Source organism: Coenobita brevimanus, chromosome 39 (assembly GCF_032717465.1).
Source record: "Coenobita brevimanus isolate Jiangsu-jjx chromosome 39, ASM3271746v2, whole genome shotgun sequence".
NCBI classification, from domain to species: Eukaryota; Metazoa; Arthropoda; class Malacostraca; order Decapoda; family Coenobitidae; genus Coenobita; species Coenobita brevimanus.
The window spans coordinates 14,629,322-14,644,863 of NC_136992.1; the positions used below are offsets into that span (position 1 = coordinate 14,629,322).

General features: G+C 51.2%; 1 protein-coding gene across 1 annotated transcript; it reads left to right on the forward strand.

Annotated features, from left to right (window-relative positions):
- The first annotated feature begins 7,039 nt into the window (after nt 1–7,039).
- LOC145396793 (uncharacterized) lies at nt 7,040–7,783 on the forward strand. Its single transcript, XM_080270083.1, has 2 exons — nt 7,040–7,147; nt 7,196–7,783. Exons 1-2 carry the CDS (start codon nt 7,040–7,042, stop codon nt 7,781–7,783), a joined length of 696 nt encoding a protein of 231 aa, XP_080126209.1.
- Nucleotides 7,784–15,542: the final 7,759 nt, after the last annotated feature.

A 15,542-nucleotide genomic window follows, 5' to 3' on the forward strand; every position in this document is an offset into this window, starting at 1 on the left:
TCACGATACACCAAGCACAAATCCCACCCACCTACACTCCCCAGAGACTCCACGCTGCATCGCCCCAGCACAAAACCCCACACTCACCGTCCATCTCCAGCATTCAACACATCCCTGCACCAGAGACAACAACCAGCACCATGAAGATTCGATGAGCTGTATGGGCGCCGCCCCTTGGACGGAAACAATGAGTCCGAGGACCTCACCACTTCCTTCGACTCCTCCGCTCCTCCACCGACTCATCCACCCTCTTCCTCACCTGCTATGAGCAGCAAGACGAAACCTCCGCCACCGCAGCCTGGCATGCCCTCCTCCAACACCTACAGCCAGTCTACGCCACCTACGACACCAAAGTTTACCACCTCCAGTCACAGGGACGTGACTTTTTCCCAGCAGACGGTGGTAAAATGCAGTATAGTGCCACAGGAGCCACCCCGTCAGCCCCACAAGGAGCCCATAGAGGAGCAACGACAGCGCGACGGGACTCGGAGCGACAACGGCATAAGTCCGCCTGGGCCGCACGCCCCTATGACCTGGAGCTCGCCTGCTGCCATCTTAGCAGGAATACCAGACTACCTTCTGGGTGAGCTTTCCTCAACCAGTTTCGGGGTGGAGCTGTTTCTCCAGCTCCTGCCAACACCCCTGAGATGGCTGATAGCCGCTCAACCCTCCTGAAGGAGACGGCCAATAGCCACTCAACCATCCTGAAGGAGACAGCCGATAGCCGCTCAACCCTCCTGAAGGAGACAGCCGGTAGCCGCTCTGAGGGGAATAAGGAGACGGCAGGTAGCTGCTCCCGCTTTTGTCAGGAGACACCCTGTAACTGCTCTGAAGGTGCCTTCTTTGAGATGGCCTGCAGCCACTTAGCCCTCCTGAAGGAGACGGCCGGTAGCCACTCTGAGGGGAATAAGGAGATGGCCTGCAGCCACTCCCGCCTTCATCAGGAGATGGTCTATAACCGCTCTGAATGTGTCTTCCTTGAGACGGCCTATAGCCGCTCAACTCTCCTGAAGGAGACAGCCTGTAGCTGCTCTGAGGGCAATAAGGAGACGGCCGGTAGCCGCTCCTGCCTTCGTCAGGAGATGGCTTGTAGCTGCTCCGAAGGTGTCTCCAGGTCTGCTGATAGCTGCTCCCTTCCCCAGGCCATGGCCAGTAGCCGGGCCTTGGCGATGGCCGGCAGCCGCACCCCTAGAAGGCCATGGCCAGTAGCCGGGCCCTACGGCAGGAGACGGCCAGTAGCTGCTCCTCTGTCAGAAGCTGACACCTGTACTCCAGCCCACGACCCAGAGGGAGTCCCGGGCTGAGAAGAGCACTGGAGAGGCCCTGTGGTCTTCCCCGGCCTCCACTCCCTGAAACCGTCTCTGGAGGAGGCCCACCTGACAGACCCTGATGGAGACAGGTGCTGCAGCCCCTTCTTGACGGCGCCGCCAAGCACCAGGGAACGCAGTCCTCAGGAACCCCAGACTTCCCCCAGGACTCCTGGGCGGGACCTCCTTGCATCCCGACGCCAGAGGTCTTCTTCCTCCGTCAGGAGCCTGACCGAAAGATTCAGGCAGTTATTTGGCCCCAGCCCTGAAGGCTGTACTCCCGCCCCCAGCCTCGAGAACGCTGGGCCCCTCGCCACCCGCAGCCCCGGACGAGAAAGGACGCCCCTGCACGTGATCCCGTGGCCTTTGGATGCAGAGGCCCCCGGCGGTACCCAGCCCTGTCAGTAGTGGAGCTGTGATGCCTCTGCCGCCCCTCTTACCTGACCGCCCCAACGCCCGGATCCAAAATCAGTGACAGTGATTATGCAGTGTCTGTGACTTATTAGTATAGAGGCAGAACAGTGAACTAACCCGCTAGTGGAATTCAGTGATAATACCAAAGTGGTGGAGTGAGTAACAGTGACAGTGCAACCCCAAATACGACCACCCAAGTCGGGCCTAGCAGAGTGCATAAACGATCACCAGAAAATATCTGATACTAAGAAATAGGTTTTTGGTGTTGGAAACGTTGGAAGAGGGGGAGAGAAGTGTAGATGAGATGTGGGAGGATGTGAACAAAGTTTTGCATGAGACTGCTGAATGTACGATTGGAAGGAGACATAGATTCAGGAGAAAGAAATGGATATCAGAGGAAACGTGGGATATGATAAAAAGGAGAGGTGAGGCTAAATTGAGGAGTGAGATGCAATGCGTTGATGAACGAGAGATTGAATTAGCAAGAGCTGCGTACTGGAGTTTGAATTCAGAAGTAAGAAGGTTAACTAGGAGAGATAAAAGAAGATGTGTGGATGAAAAGGTTGCAGAGACTGAAATCTTAATAAACAAAAATGATGGACAGAGTCAAAGAATAGCATATGAATCGATTAGAGAACTGAGTGGTAATGCAGGTAAACGCAAGGAAATACCAGTTAGAGACAGGGAAGGAAATTTATTGACCAAAGATGGAGATATTAAAAATAGATGGAAAGAGCATTTTGAGACAGTTCTTAATAGACCAATACCACCAGAAGAGGATATACCGTCTGCTCAGGAAGATTTAAATATAGAAACAGGAGAGTTGAGGCTTGCAGAAGTGGAGAAAGCAGTAAAACAGTTAAAGAATAACAAGGCACCAGGGGAGGATGGTTTATTTCCGGAAATGTTTAAAGTGGAGGGGGATAGATTAATAATGATCTTGACCAAGCTATTCAATAAGATATGGGTGACGGGGTTACTACCATCAGTTTGGAAGAATGGTGTAATTGTTAAAATTCCGAAGAAGGGAGACCTGAGTGAATGTGGTAATTGGAGGGGAATCTCTTTGTCACCGATAGCCTTGAAAGTTTTCAGTAGAGTGTTGTTAAATAGGTTGGAGCCAGTGGTTGAGGGTATTCTGAGGGATGAACAGGCTGGTTTTAGAAAGGGACGTGGTTGCAATGATCATATCTTTATAGTTAGGTATTTGATGCAGCAAGTTAATGAAATGAGAGTACCGTTAAGTCTTTGTTTTGTTGATTTTGAAAAGGCTTTTGATAGTGTTTCGAGAGAGACTATGGGGAAGATCATGAGACATTATGGAATACCAGAGGAGTTTGTGAGGGTCATTATGAACATGCATGGGGACACATTTTGTAAAGTGATGGTTGATGGTTGTCTGAGTGATTCGTTTGAAGTCAAGTCCGGAGTAATTCAAGGTGGTGTTCTATCGCCTTTATTATTTATATTGGTCATTGATTACATTATGAAACGTGTTGGAACAGAAACCGGTGCAGGTATACTTTGGGGAAAGAACAGGAAACTTTTGGATTTAGATTATGCAGATGATATAGTTTTGATTTGTGATGGGCCAGAAGAGATGCAGAGAGTGTTGGACTGTTTGGTGAGTGAAGGTCGCAAGGTGGGTTTGGTTATTAATTGTGGAAAAACTGAAATAATCAATATGAATATGGAAAATGCGCAGGAATGTGTAATTGGAGGTATGGTTGTAAAGCAAGTTGATAGGTTTAAATATTTAGGTACTTATTTAGCCAAGGATGGTTCTTTGAACTTTGAATTCGAGGAAAGGTTAAAGAAGGCTAATCAGGCAATGGGAATGCTTAAAAATATTTGGAATAATAACAATTTTTCTGTTCATACAAAAATCAAACTTTATAAGGTAATGGTTAGGAGTATCTTAATTTATGGACACGAGTCTTGGTACAGCACAGTGACTATGGAAAATAAATTCTTGGTGTTTGAAAATAAAGCACTTAGAAGAATATTAGGAGTTAAGTGGTGGGAAAGGATACCAAATAGTAGAATTAGAGAAATAACGGGAGTGCAGCCGATCGATGAATATGTTAGATTCTCACGATGGAAGTGGCTAGGACATGTGTATAGGAGACAGGGAATAGTACGAGGTACACCAGGGTGGGTGGCACTTGGTAGGAGAGGTAGAGGAAGGCCAAAAGAGACGTGGGTGAGGACAATGAGACGGGAAGCTGGAGATGAGTGTTGGGGAGATCTTGAGGAGTTAGCACAAGATAGGATGTGGTGGTGTGAGTTCATCGAGGCCCTATGCATCCCCAAGGGTGCCACAGGAAATGATTGATTGAAGACCTTATTCAGACCAAGTGCCATAGAAACTCTCACCAACACGGAACAGTATTAAGCGACTCCACGAATATAGAAAACCCAGACTTCCTATAAATAATATTATTCTACCTCGAGTGTTATTTGATCTGAGCAGTATCCTGCGTGATACTGACAGCCCATACCTAGATATAAGAGTTTATAATTGTCCAGTGTATTTGTAACAGTGACATCTATTCGTTCCCCTGCCCTACTTAGTAACACAAGTGTAAGATTGTTGCTTTGAGTTTTTGAGTCCTGCCTCTCTCCTATTTGTCTAAGCTCCGGTCTAGAAAGAGAACCCAGCTACACACTAGGCGTTTAAAGGACGGGAAGCCGGCCCTTAAAACACCTAGCATTACAGTGATGTATTATGCTAACTAGCCTGTCACTATACCCGTTCCGCATCTCGTACACCATTGTATGTATATTGTAAGCGAACTTGGATTAAGGCAACATATGTGTTAAGGTGTCTTGCCGAGTTTTTATGCCCTGTTCCTTTGTAAGCGTTCTAGTTCCGGTATAGAAAGAGGACCCCGCTCAGTTGCTGGTGTCTTTAGGACGAGAAGCTGGCCTAAAAACACCCAGCATAACACTGGTGGCCAGCGGTGGTTCTGGATCCAATCAGAGCACAGAGGAACAAACAGAGAAATCTAGCACAATAGCGGCCAAATCACATATCCAATTGCCAAAATTCAACCCCGAACAATACGAAATCGATGTGTACTTAGCTATGGTAAAACCCATATTGGACTTAGGGTTTGAAAACGCCAGGGAGAAAATCGCCATCACACTGCCACACCTGGGCAAAGTAGTGGCATGCAGAGCCACGAAAATCGTCCCGGGACTAAAATCGGACCAATTCACACATATCGTGAAACAGGCTGTTACGCCTTCCTTGGGCAGAGTTGTCTCTCTATCGCAACTAGACGCCCTCACATACGACGGTAGCCTCGGTGACACATTCATCCAGGCCCGGCGACTCATCATTGCCTCCTACCCAGAGGTCAGTGCAGCCACCCAGGATCAACATATATTCAATACCCTGCTACGAGTAAGAATCCTCCTGAGCACAGTCAGGGAACACTTCACAATTTATGATCCATCGGGAGACCTGGACCAAGACCTATATCTCGTACAACGCCTCCTCACCGCCCGCCCCACACCCTAGCCAATAAATGCAGTTAGCAAGTTCCCCACAAAGAAGGCGGCGCCGCAAAAGCAACGGATGCCCCCATCACAACTCACTACGGAGCCGTCATCTACCATACCCAGGGCACACCCTCCGAAGAAACGTCCCAACCCCAGAGAAAACTTCAACTTGAAATCTATAAATCCGTGGGAATTCACCGTCTGCAGTCGCAGCTGCCCCCTGCATGACATACATGAGCAGCTGAAAGCTGCACGACACAGGGTGGCCCCACAAGGGCGCCAGAAGGGATCATCCTTGGACAACGACGCACCTGAAGATGATGCTCCGCCCCTCTCCTATAAAGACCCTGGGGAAATGGAGCCCGATGAGGAGAGCACCGTGCAACAGATGGATTTTTAGGTCTGCCCCTGCACCTCCCCACGGTGGCGGGGGCCACTTCACATAAATACCAACCCCCGGTCTACGACAAGATGAGGCTGAATGGGGTCAAGGCAAGACTATTGGTCAACACAGGAGTGGCCAGATCCTGCATCTACTCACATTTTTACTCCCGCCACAGCTCCGCCTTCGGCCCCCTTCTCCCCACCTCAGCCCACCTCGTAGATGCAGGGGATGGCCCCCTGCCCATCTGTGGGGAAACCCGGGACCTGTGGACTGAAACCCACCAACAAGTGTCCACGAGACACCCCTTCATTGTCTTCGATTCTACCTGCCGCGCATATGACGGCTACCTGGGGCTGAACCTCCTACAGAAGCCCCACACCAACATCGACTATCATAAGCGCTGCCTCCAGTTTCATCCAGCCCCCCCCCCCCGACCAGTCACGCAGCACATGCACCCCTCGACACCCCCCCTTTCTTCCCCCCCTCAACCACTCTGCATGTGCATATCTCCTCCACCGGTGCTCCGCACTTCACCTACCACTACACCTTCTCACCTCTCTACTTCTTTTTCTTCCCCTCCTACCTCCCCTCTACCTCCAACTTTTCCTGCTACCATTGCTTCCGCCGTTACCATTCCCCCCCACCACGAGGCTTGGTTGCAACTAAACAGGCCCAACGGTACCCCTGTACTATTCTCCCCCAACTTACCATCGGGGCCCCTTTCATCCTGTTTACTGTCTCCCATGTTGCTCCCGCCCCACGTCCGAGCAGTGCGAATCGCCAACCTCGCCACCACACCACTCACCCTCCCTCGAGGTTTAGTAGTAGGGGACATGGAGGAAGCTAAGCCTTGTAACACCCCCTCCCCCTCTCCTGCTGCGCTATCCAGTCTACCTGAACACCTTTCCACCCACCAAGCCAACAGCCTTTGACAACTCCTGGACTTCCAAGACCTTTTCTCATCTGGCCCAGCGGACGTCAGGCACACCACCTACCTGAGCCACGAAATTCACACTACAAGACCACCCATCTGCCAACCCTCACGATGGAAGAACCCTAAACAAAGGGCAGAGGAAGACTGGCAGGTCCAGGATATGCTAGATGCCGGTGTCATTTCCCCCTCCACCAGCCCCTAGTCCTTCCCCGTCGTACTCGGTAAAAAGAAGGATGGCACCATGTGGTTCTGTGTTGATTGCTGTAAGCTCATCAATGTTACCACCAAGGACGCCACCCCCATGCCCAGGATAGACGATTCCCTCAACTCACTACACGGCTCTTCATGGTTTTCCACCCTCGACCTACAGTCAGGGTATTGGCAAGTTCCCTTCCATCCAGAGGACAAACAGAAAACAGCCTTCTCCACCAGCAACAGCAAACATTCCTCCCTTTCGGACTCTGCAATGCCCCAGCCACATTTTCCCGTCTAATGGAGCCAGTCCTCAGCCGCCTGACCTGGGAGATCTGCCTGGCGTATCTTGACGATGTCATCGTGTTCAGCCGAACCTGGGCCGACCACCTCCGCCACCTCAAACAGGTATTTATGCGCATACGCTAGGCTGGACTAAAACTCAAACCTTCAAAGTGTGTCCTAGCCGAAAGGTCCGTCTCCTTCCTAGGACACGTGATCGAAGCTGAGGGCATCTCCCCTGATCCTGATAAGCTGCACGCCATCACTAATCTCCCCCTTCCTAAGGACGTCCATGAGGTGTGCGCCTTCCTCAGACTGACCTCTTATTACAGGCGTTTTATCAAAAGTTCTGCTGACATTACCAAACCCCTGCACGACCTCACAAGGAAAGGCAAGACTTTCATTTGGACCGAGGCCCGGGTTGCTGCCTTAAGCACTCTGAAAAACAAACTAGTTTCCGCCCCTATTGTCGCCCTCCCAGACTACAACTTACCTTTCCGTCCGTACACCGACGTATCCCTGGTTGCCATCGGTGCCGTACTCGCACAGGTGCAGGACGGGCAGGAACACATCGTCACCTGCGCCAGCCGCACCCTCAACCAGGCTGAGAGAAATTGCGTTGCCACTAAATGCGAGTGCCTGGGCATCATATGGGCTTTAGACTATTTTCGGTCATACATTTCAGGCACCACATCTTCATCATCACTGACCATCAATCTCTCCAGTGGCTGTGACAATCCAACACCACCAGCGCCCAACTAATCCGATGGAGAGAAGCACTGGAGGAATTTGACTTTGAGATATCATACTGACCCGGGAAGTTACATACAAATGCCGATGCCCTATCCCACCTACCCATTAATTCCATCCGCACCAACATGGACCTCATTCAAATGTGGCAGACCAAGCAATGCCTTCCATAGATGCCACCACACACCCTCGCCAAATTATACCAACACAGTGAACACCTGTTTAACCAAGACGGCCACATAGTTCTAGATTCCAACGCCGCACACAACGCCATGGTTCACCTCCACGCTAACAATGGCATCCACCTCGGCACCAAAAAACTATTACAAGTTTTTAATGATATATACTGAACCCCCAACCCCTCAACCATTGCCAAAAACATCATCCAAACGTGCTGAGCATGCTCCTTTGGGAAAGATATCACTCGTATGGCCAGACCCCCAGGGAAAATCACCACTCACAAACCATGGTAATTACTGTCATTCGACATAGTCAGCCCCCTACCACCCAAAGCAGGCTACAAGTATATTATTACTTTTGTAGTTGTTTACTCAAAATTCCTCATTGCCTGCCCAGCAAAAGAACACAACGCTGTGACAGTACTTGACGCATTGGTCTGCCACGTTTTCCAATATTTCAGGATTCCCCAGGCCCTACATTCTGATAACGCACCCGAGTTTACCCGGAAGGTCTGGGATGGGTTAGCCACCCTATTTGGTTATCAATTATCCCACTCTTCCCCCTACTGGCCCCAAGGATATAGCGTGTGCAAAAGAAGCCATCGTTCCCTTCTCACCCAGGTGCAGGCCCGAGTTATACAAATGGGCAAATAAGACTGGCCCACCCATGTGAAAATCGTTCAGTGGAGTCTGAACACATGCCCTAGGGATGATGGGGTCACCCCACACGAGCGAGTCTTCGGGGAAGCGCTCCTTCTGCCCCTCCACCAACACCTTCAGCCTCCTCCCCCATCCTCCACCACTGATCCCCTACACCACCTCAAGAGGCGGCTCCATCACCTTCAACAACAGCAAGACTTGCAACCAGCTAGAATCACCTCCAACCCCTACAAACAGTGGGACTCTGTCATCTGTGGCATTTTGGAGCCGCAGACTGGGAGGCCCTCAGGCAGTACTTCTTTGATTTTCCCTGGAATGATTATTGCTTCCACGGCCGGGAGCCATCTGAGTGTGCCTTGCGCATTACGGAGGTTATTCTCTCGGGCATGGAAGCATACATTCCTTTCTCATATCCTTTGACTAACGCAAGAAAGCCTTGGTTTAATCACGCTTGTTCTAATGCTGTCCGCAACAAGGAGAGGGCCTACAAAAGGAACCGGAGCCAACCCACCCCTGAATCACATCATCTTTACGTTTCTGCCCGGAATCGTGCTAAGTCTGTTCTTCGCTCTACTAAAAATAATTTCATCCATACTAAATGCTCTCAACTCTTCAACTCGAATTCTTCCCGCTCCTTCTGGCACCTTGCCAAAATCTTTCTAACAACTTTACCTCATCATCCTTCCCTCCTCTTTTCTACTCTGATGGTTCTATAGCTATTTCTTCTACAGATAAAGCAAATCTCTTCGCACAGACTTTCTCCTCCAATTCCACCTTAGACGATTCCGGTGCTGTTCCTTCATCACTTCCCCGCTCTGACTTCCTCATGGCTGACATTAAAATTTCTTCAGTTGATGCATTATCTGCCATCACTGGCCTCAGTACTAACAAGGCATATGGGCCTGATGGGGTCCCTCCTGTTGTACTCAAGAACTGTGCTTCTGTGCTTACACCCTGCCTAGGCAAACTCTTTCGCCTTTGTCTGTCAACTTGTACCTTTCCTTCTTGCTGGAAGTTTGCTCTCATTCAGCCAGTCCCAAAGAAGGGTGACCACTCCCAACCCTCCAACTATCGTCCAATTGCTTTAACGTCCTGTATCTCAAAAGTTTTCGAGTCAATTCTCAATAGAAAAATTTTAAGGCATCTTTCCTATCACAACCTTCTTTCCGATCGTCAGTACGGGTTCCGTCAGGGACGCTCCACTGGCGATCTTCTCACCTACCTTTCAGACTCCTGGTCATCCTCTTTTCGGGACTTTGGCGAGAGCTTTGCCATTGCACTTGACATCTCAAAGGCTTTCGATCGAGTCTGGTATAAATCTTTAATTTCCAAACTGCCCTCCTACGGTTTTTATCCTTCTATCTGTGCCTTCATCGCTGGCTTCCTTTCTGATAGTTCTATAGCCGCTGTTGTAGACGGCCATCGTTCTTCTCCTAGATCTATCAACAGTGGTGTTCCTCAGGGCTCTGTCCTATCACCAACTCTCTTCCTTTTATTCATCAATGATCTTCTAAGCTGTACATCTAACCCTATCCACTCATACGCTGATGACTCCACCCTTCACCTTTCCATTCGGTTCCCGCAACGCCCATTTCAATAGTTACTTCAACAAACAAGGGATGAGGCTATGGCACACCTAATGTCTGACTTGGCTAGTATCTCTTACTGGGGCAAAAATTATATGGTTGTTTTTTAATACATCTAAGACTCAGTTCTTACACCTATCAACCCGACAAAATCTTCCACAGGTATACCCACTAATATTTAATAATATTCAGTTTAATCCTGCATCATCCTTGAACATGCTTGGGGTTTCATTTACTCGGGACTTATCTTGGAAAGATTATATTACATCTCTTGTAAAATCTGCTTCCAAGAGATTGGGTGTGCTAAGCTGACTCCGCTCTTTCTTTACCCCTGCACAATTGTTGACTCTATACAGGGGTTTTATCCGCCCCTGTGTGGAGTACAACTCTCATGTGTGGGGAGGCTCCCCAAATACAGCTCTTCTCAATAGGGTGGAGTCAAAGGCTTTTCGTCTCATTAACTCTCCTCCTCTTACTGACTCCCTTCAACCTCTGTCTCTTCGCCGCACTGTTGCATCTTTATCTCTTTTCTATCGCTACTTTAATGGTCACTGCTCCTCTGAACTGTCTGCTTGCATTCCTCCACCTCTACGACGGGCGCGTAGCACCCGTCTGGCAGCAAACTCTCATCCCTTTTCTGTCCAACTCTCTAATGCAAGAGTTAACCGTTACTCTCAGTCTTTCATTTATGCAACAGGTCAGCTCTGGAACTGTCTCCCTCTGTCTGTATTTCCTGCTGCCTATGATCTCCAGTCTTTCAAACGCAGTGTGTCCAGGCATCTCAAAATGATCGGATCTTGAATTTGGCTCTCTATTGTATTTTGTTTTTCTCTTGGAGGGAACTGTTACTGCGGGCTCATGGCCTTTGGTTCCTTCTTCCTCGCATAAAAAAAAAAAAATCATGGTATGCCTGCTTACCCCAGACAAGGTGTCGCCCCGATTCGAAGGCCCCTTCACCATCATCAGGGTCCCTAACGCATACCAAGTCATCATTCAGCATCATGGGCAAACACGTACATATCGCAACCAACACATGCACCCCTTCCTGCCCACTAACAGTAACACCCTGTCAAACCACACGGCCCACACCTTCCTTCATGCCGTGCCACCCTCTCCTTCCAAGAAACCAGCCACTGACTCATACGCCTACTCCTTTTCACCTTCCCCCTTCGCCTCACCCGCCACAACCCCCTCCCCCACTGCACCCTTACCTGACCCCCTCCCAGCCTCCTCCGATTCCGGTACATCACCATCCTCTCCACTTAGCACATCCCACACTCTCGTCTCACCCTCACTTCCTTCTCCACCCCACAACTTTCCGTCACCAACTCACACCCCTAACATCCCAACAACAACACATCATTCCACAGAAACTCCCGCCCCCGCCGCCGCGGAAACAACCACCCGCACCACACTGCCACTACACACTCCCTCCCCCACCCCCGCTATCCCCCTCCCCCCCTCCCGAATCGCCTCAGCTACGAGCCGCCCACATGCAGCAACACCACCCACCTCCCGTGCCACCCACACGCCCTCACCTTCACATCCCTAACTCACCGATCACGCCCACTGTACACACCACCCCTCATCACACACACCACCTTCCCGACCTACCCACAACCAAAACCAGACACCCACCCCACCACGTGGTCTCACTGCCTCACCCCCCACGCCCGTCCTCACTACCACCACCACTAGATCCTGATGCCTCTCATGCCCACCAGCCACATACACCCCTACACCATCTCCTAGACCCCCGACATCACACACAACCCCACACACGACACACACACCCAGTACTAACCCCATCACACTCAGCCTACATCAGGCAAGGTGGAAACTTCCACCGACCCAATTCCCCAGGGGGAGCCGCCGCTCCTACCCTAACCTCCCTCATAAAAGCCCGAGGACCTCACCCCTGGCCAGCATACAGCCACACACCCCGCACCAAGCACCACCACCGGAAATGAGAGTTCAACGCGTCTTCTGGCATCCCCCACACGGACTTGGACAGAGAGTACGAGGGACACGACAACTCCTCGGCCTCCACCACACTCCACACACTTCCACGCTCCATGTAACATTCAACCCACACCAAGAATCCAGCCACGTCACACAACACTGGACCACTGTCTTTCAACACCTCACACCTACACACCAGACCTCCACCACAAGCACATACCACCTCCAGTCACGGGACCGTGACTTTCTCAATGCAGACGGTGGTGAAATGCATGCTTCCACTGCCAGACCGCCCACCCCACTACGGAGCCGCAGCCCCACCCCCACCCCAGGAGGACACCACAGTGGGCCAGGTGGACACAATGCCGGCCCAGAGCGAGACGGGCTCAGGTGCACCACGCCCTTGTGTCTCTCTTCCCTTAAACCTGCCCAACCACGACGTTGCAGTGATGGGAGACTACTTCTTGGCCGGACCAGCCTTCGTCAGGATCGAGGTGGGACTGCTCCAGATTCAGTCCCAGGCAGCACTGTGGTAACAGCCACTGGACATATTGGGGAGGGAATGGCCAGTGTACGTCCCTCAGCTGTTTCCCCCTGCAGCACCGTGACGATGGCCACTGTATGCGTCAGGGAAAGAACAGCCACTGTACGTCCTTCTGCTGCAGCCACATCTGGAGCCTGCCTTGATGTGACGGCCACTGTACGCACAGCGACAGGCAAAGGTAGGAGGAGTGGAACTGCAATGACGGCCACTGTACACGTCAGGGAGGGAACGGCCACTGTACATCCCTCATCCACATCCTCCTTCTCCTACGGGAGTAGCACCGCGGTAACAGCCACTGGAAATACAGGGGAGGGAATGACCACTGTACATCCATCAGCTACATCCCGTCAGGCAGGCAGAATCGCAGCGACGCCACTGTACGCACTGGGGAGGGAACGGCCACTGTGCATCCCTCTTCTATCTCTTCCTCCTTTGGGAACAGCACCACGGCGATGGCCACTGAACGTGCCGGGGATGGAACGGCCACTGTACGTTCTTCGTTCACAGTCCCAAGGGTTCTCCCAGAGGAGAAGGTCCCTTGCATGGCCCACTCTCCACCTGGCGGCCGCACAGGACGCCCTTCTGTCTCTTCCTCCAGGTATGGTTCCCTGGAGATGCTGCCATTCCAGGAGTGATGGTGAGGCCCGATCGCTGAAGGCGGGATCCACGCCCTTCAGCCTGCCCTTGGACGATGCCAGGTCCTGATGGACGCCCCATAGACGAGGTGCCACAGCCAACCCCTGACGGAACCCCGGCCTAAAGGCAACCGCAGTCCCCACAGGCCTCCCAGGGACAGTAATCGGACCCCAGGGCAGGACCGCCCTGGCCCCACTTACCATCGGCCCTCCACCCAGAGTAAGAAGTGGCAGGCCCGACTCCTGACTCTGTTTGGCCCCAGCCCCGAGGGCCCCTCACCGAGTCGAGACCCTGACAAGAGAGGGCCTCCCTGCACCCCAGACCAGAAACACGCCTGGGCTGTGACACCCCCAGGAGCAGTCCCGTGCCTACTGCAGGAGAACTCACCTGTAGGGCTCCCTCTGACTCCCGGGTGCCACCTTGACTAAGCCCAGACATTGGCAGCCCAGTGACGACACAATGAGACCCCTAGTGTTGTATCAGAAGCTAAGAAGTGACAGTGCCCGTATATTCTAAAGACAGTGAGACACAAAGACCACCAGTAAGAGTGTCTCTAACCTAACGCACTCAGTGTGCTGTGTCAGTGCCTAAGTTTCCAGAACTAGAGCAATATACATGTGTGTGGCGATACCTAAGTTCAGCAGACCAGTGTACTATACAAAGACTGAGGAGATAGACTGTATGAACGGTGTCACCATCCCTCTGTATTATTCTCCTGTACAATAACTCAAGTATTATCACAGTGTCTGTGTGACGTGATGTATAATGTTAACTAGCCTGTCACTATACCCCTTCCACATTTCCTACACTATTATATATATACTGTAAGGGAAATTGAATTAAGGCAATATATGTGTTAAGGTGTCTTGCCAAGTTTTTATGCCCTGTTCCTTTGTAAGTGTTCTAGTTCCGCGGTCTAGAAAGAGGACCTAGTCGCTGGTGTCTTTAGTTAGTTAGTTGAAGATTTGTCTCCCCGATATAAGGAGGACACGAGCATAAAAAGCCCGTCACGGTAGAAGTTCTTGCTTCCAGCGCGCTACATGCTATTGAGGAGGTGGGTAGGTAGTGACCACCCCTAAAAGCACGGCAGCAGAAGTTTGTCTAATGACACTCACTGCAGTCTGGAATCTGTCTATTCCACCGACAGGTTGGTCGGTCTGACTGGAATTGAGGTGGGCTGTTGCAGGACAATCTAAAACATAATGAAGCAGCGGTTGATCGTTTTGGTCAAGGCAGTGAGGGCATGGGTCAGGGTTCCTACCAGTCATCTGGTTGTAACAGGGAAACCTTAATCATAAGCAGCGAATGCGCACTATAAAATGATTGGGAGTGCCAGGGGCAACCGAGAGGGGTGTATTGGACTTTGCCATGGCGTACCATTGCGCCGAGCGTGAACCCTCCCAAACTTTTGACTCATGTTCTTCAAGTGACAGGAGGCCAATGGTGGTGGTTACCTTGCGCCTGAGGATCGAGAGGCTGGGCCGCAAGGGAAACGTAACCTCGGGAAGAGAGCAGGCATGACGAGCAGCAACATCAGCACATTCATTCCCTGCAATGCCAACATGTCCAGGGAGCCAATGAAGGAATATTTCACCACCTCTCCTAGTAATGGAATCAGCCACAGTCATGATGCTAGTCAACAGATGGACATTATCATAGAAGCGGTGCACCATGAGGCCATGAAGGGAGGAGAAGGAGTCTGTGTAGATCATGACACGCCGCATGAGGAGGCAATTGGCATGTCTGAGTGTACCAAGTATGGCTACCAACTCAGTCTGGTATGCTGAAACCCCAGAGGATACACGCCAAGCCTCGACATGGGTGCTGCAGATCATCGCAGCACCTGCATGCCTATCAGCACCAACCAACCTGTCAGTATAATAACTGGTAGAGTCTGGTGTGTGTAAAGCTGCCACACGACTGAGACCATACTGGCGTAGTACAGTGGGAAATGAGGACCTGGGAATCCCTGCCATAGGCAGAACGTACTTGAAGGCTGAAGGTAGCCAAGGGGGTGCAGGGGAATACCCAGGACAGGGCAAATTGGGGTCACCGATAATGTATTCAGTTGCATCTAGGCCCCGAATGATGCCAGCAGCTGTAAGAATTCAGTCCCCCTCAGGGTGTGGATTTGGAGGTCGACTGAGAGTACATGCAAGTAATGCAGACACAGGAAGGTGGGGATGGTGCTGGCAGAATTGGGC

Bases quoted from the DNA above. Each gene is read 5' to 3' on its own strand.
- LOC145396793 (XM_080270083.1), top strand. From the start codon at position 7,040: ATGGAGCCAGTCCTCAGCCGCCTGACCTGGGAGATCTGCCTGGCGTAT. The intron at 7,148-7,195 runs GTATTTATGCGC...AAACCTTCAAAG, and splicing joins ACCTCCGCCACCTCAAACAG to TGTGTCCTAGCCGAAAGGTC.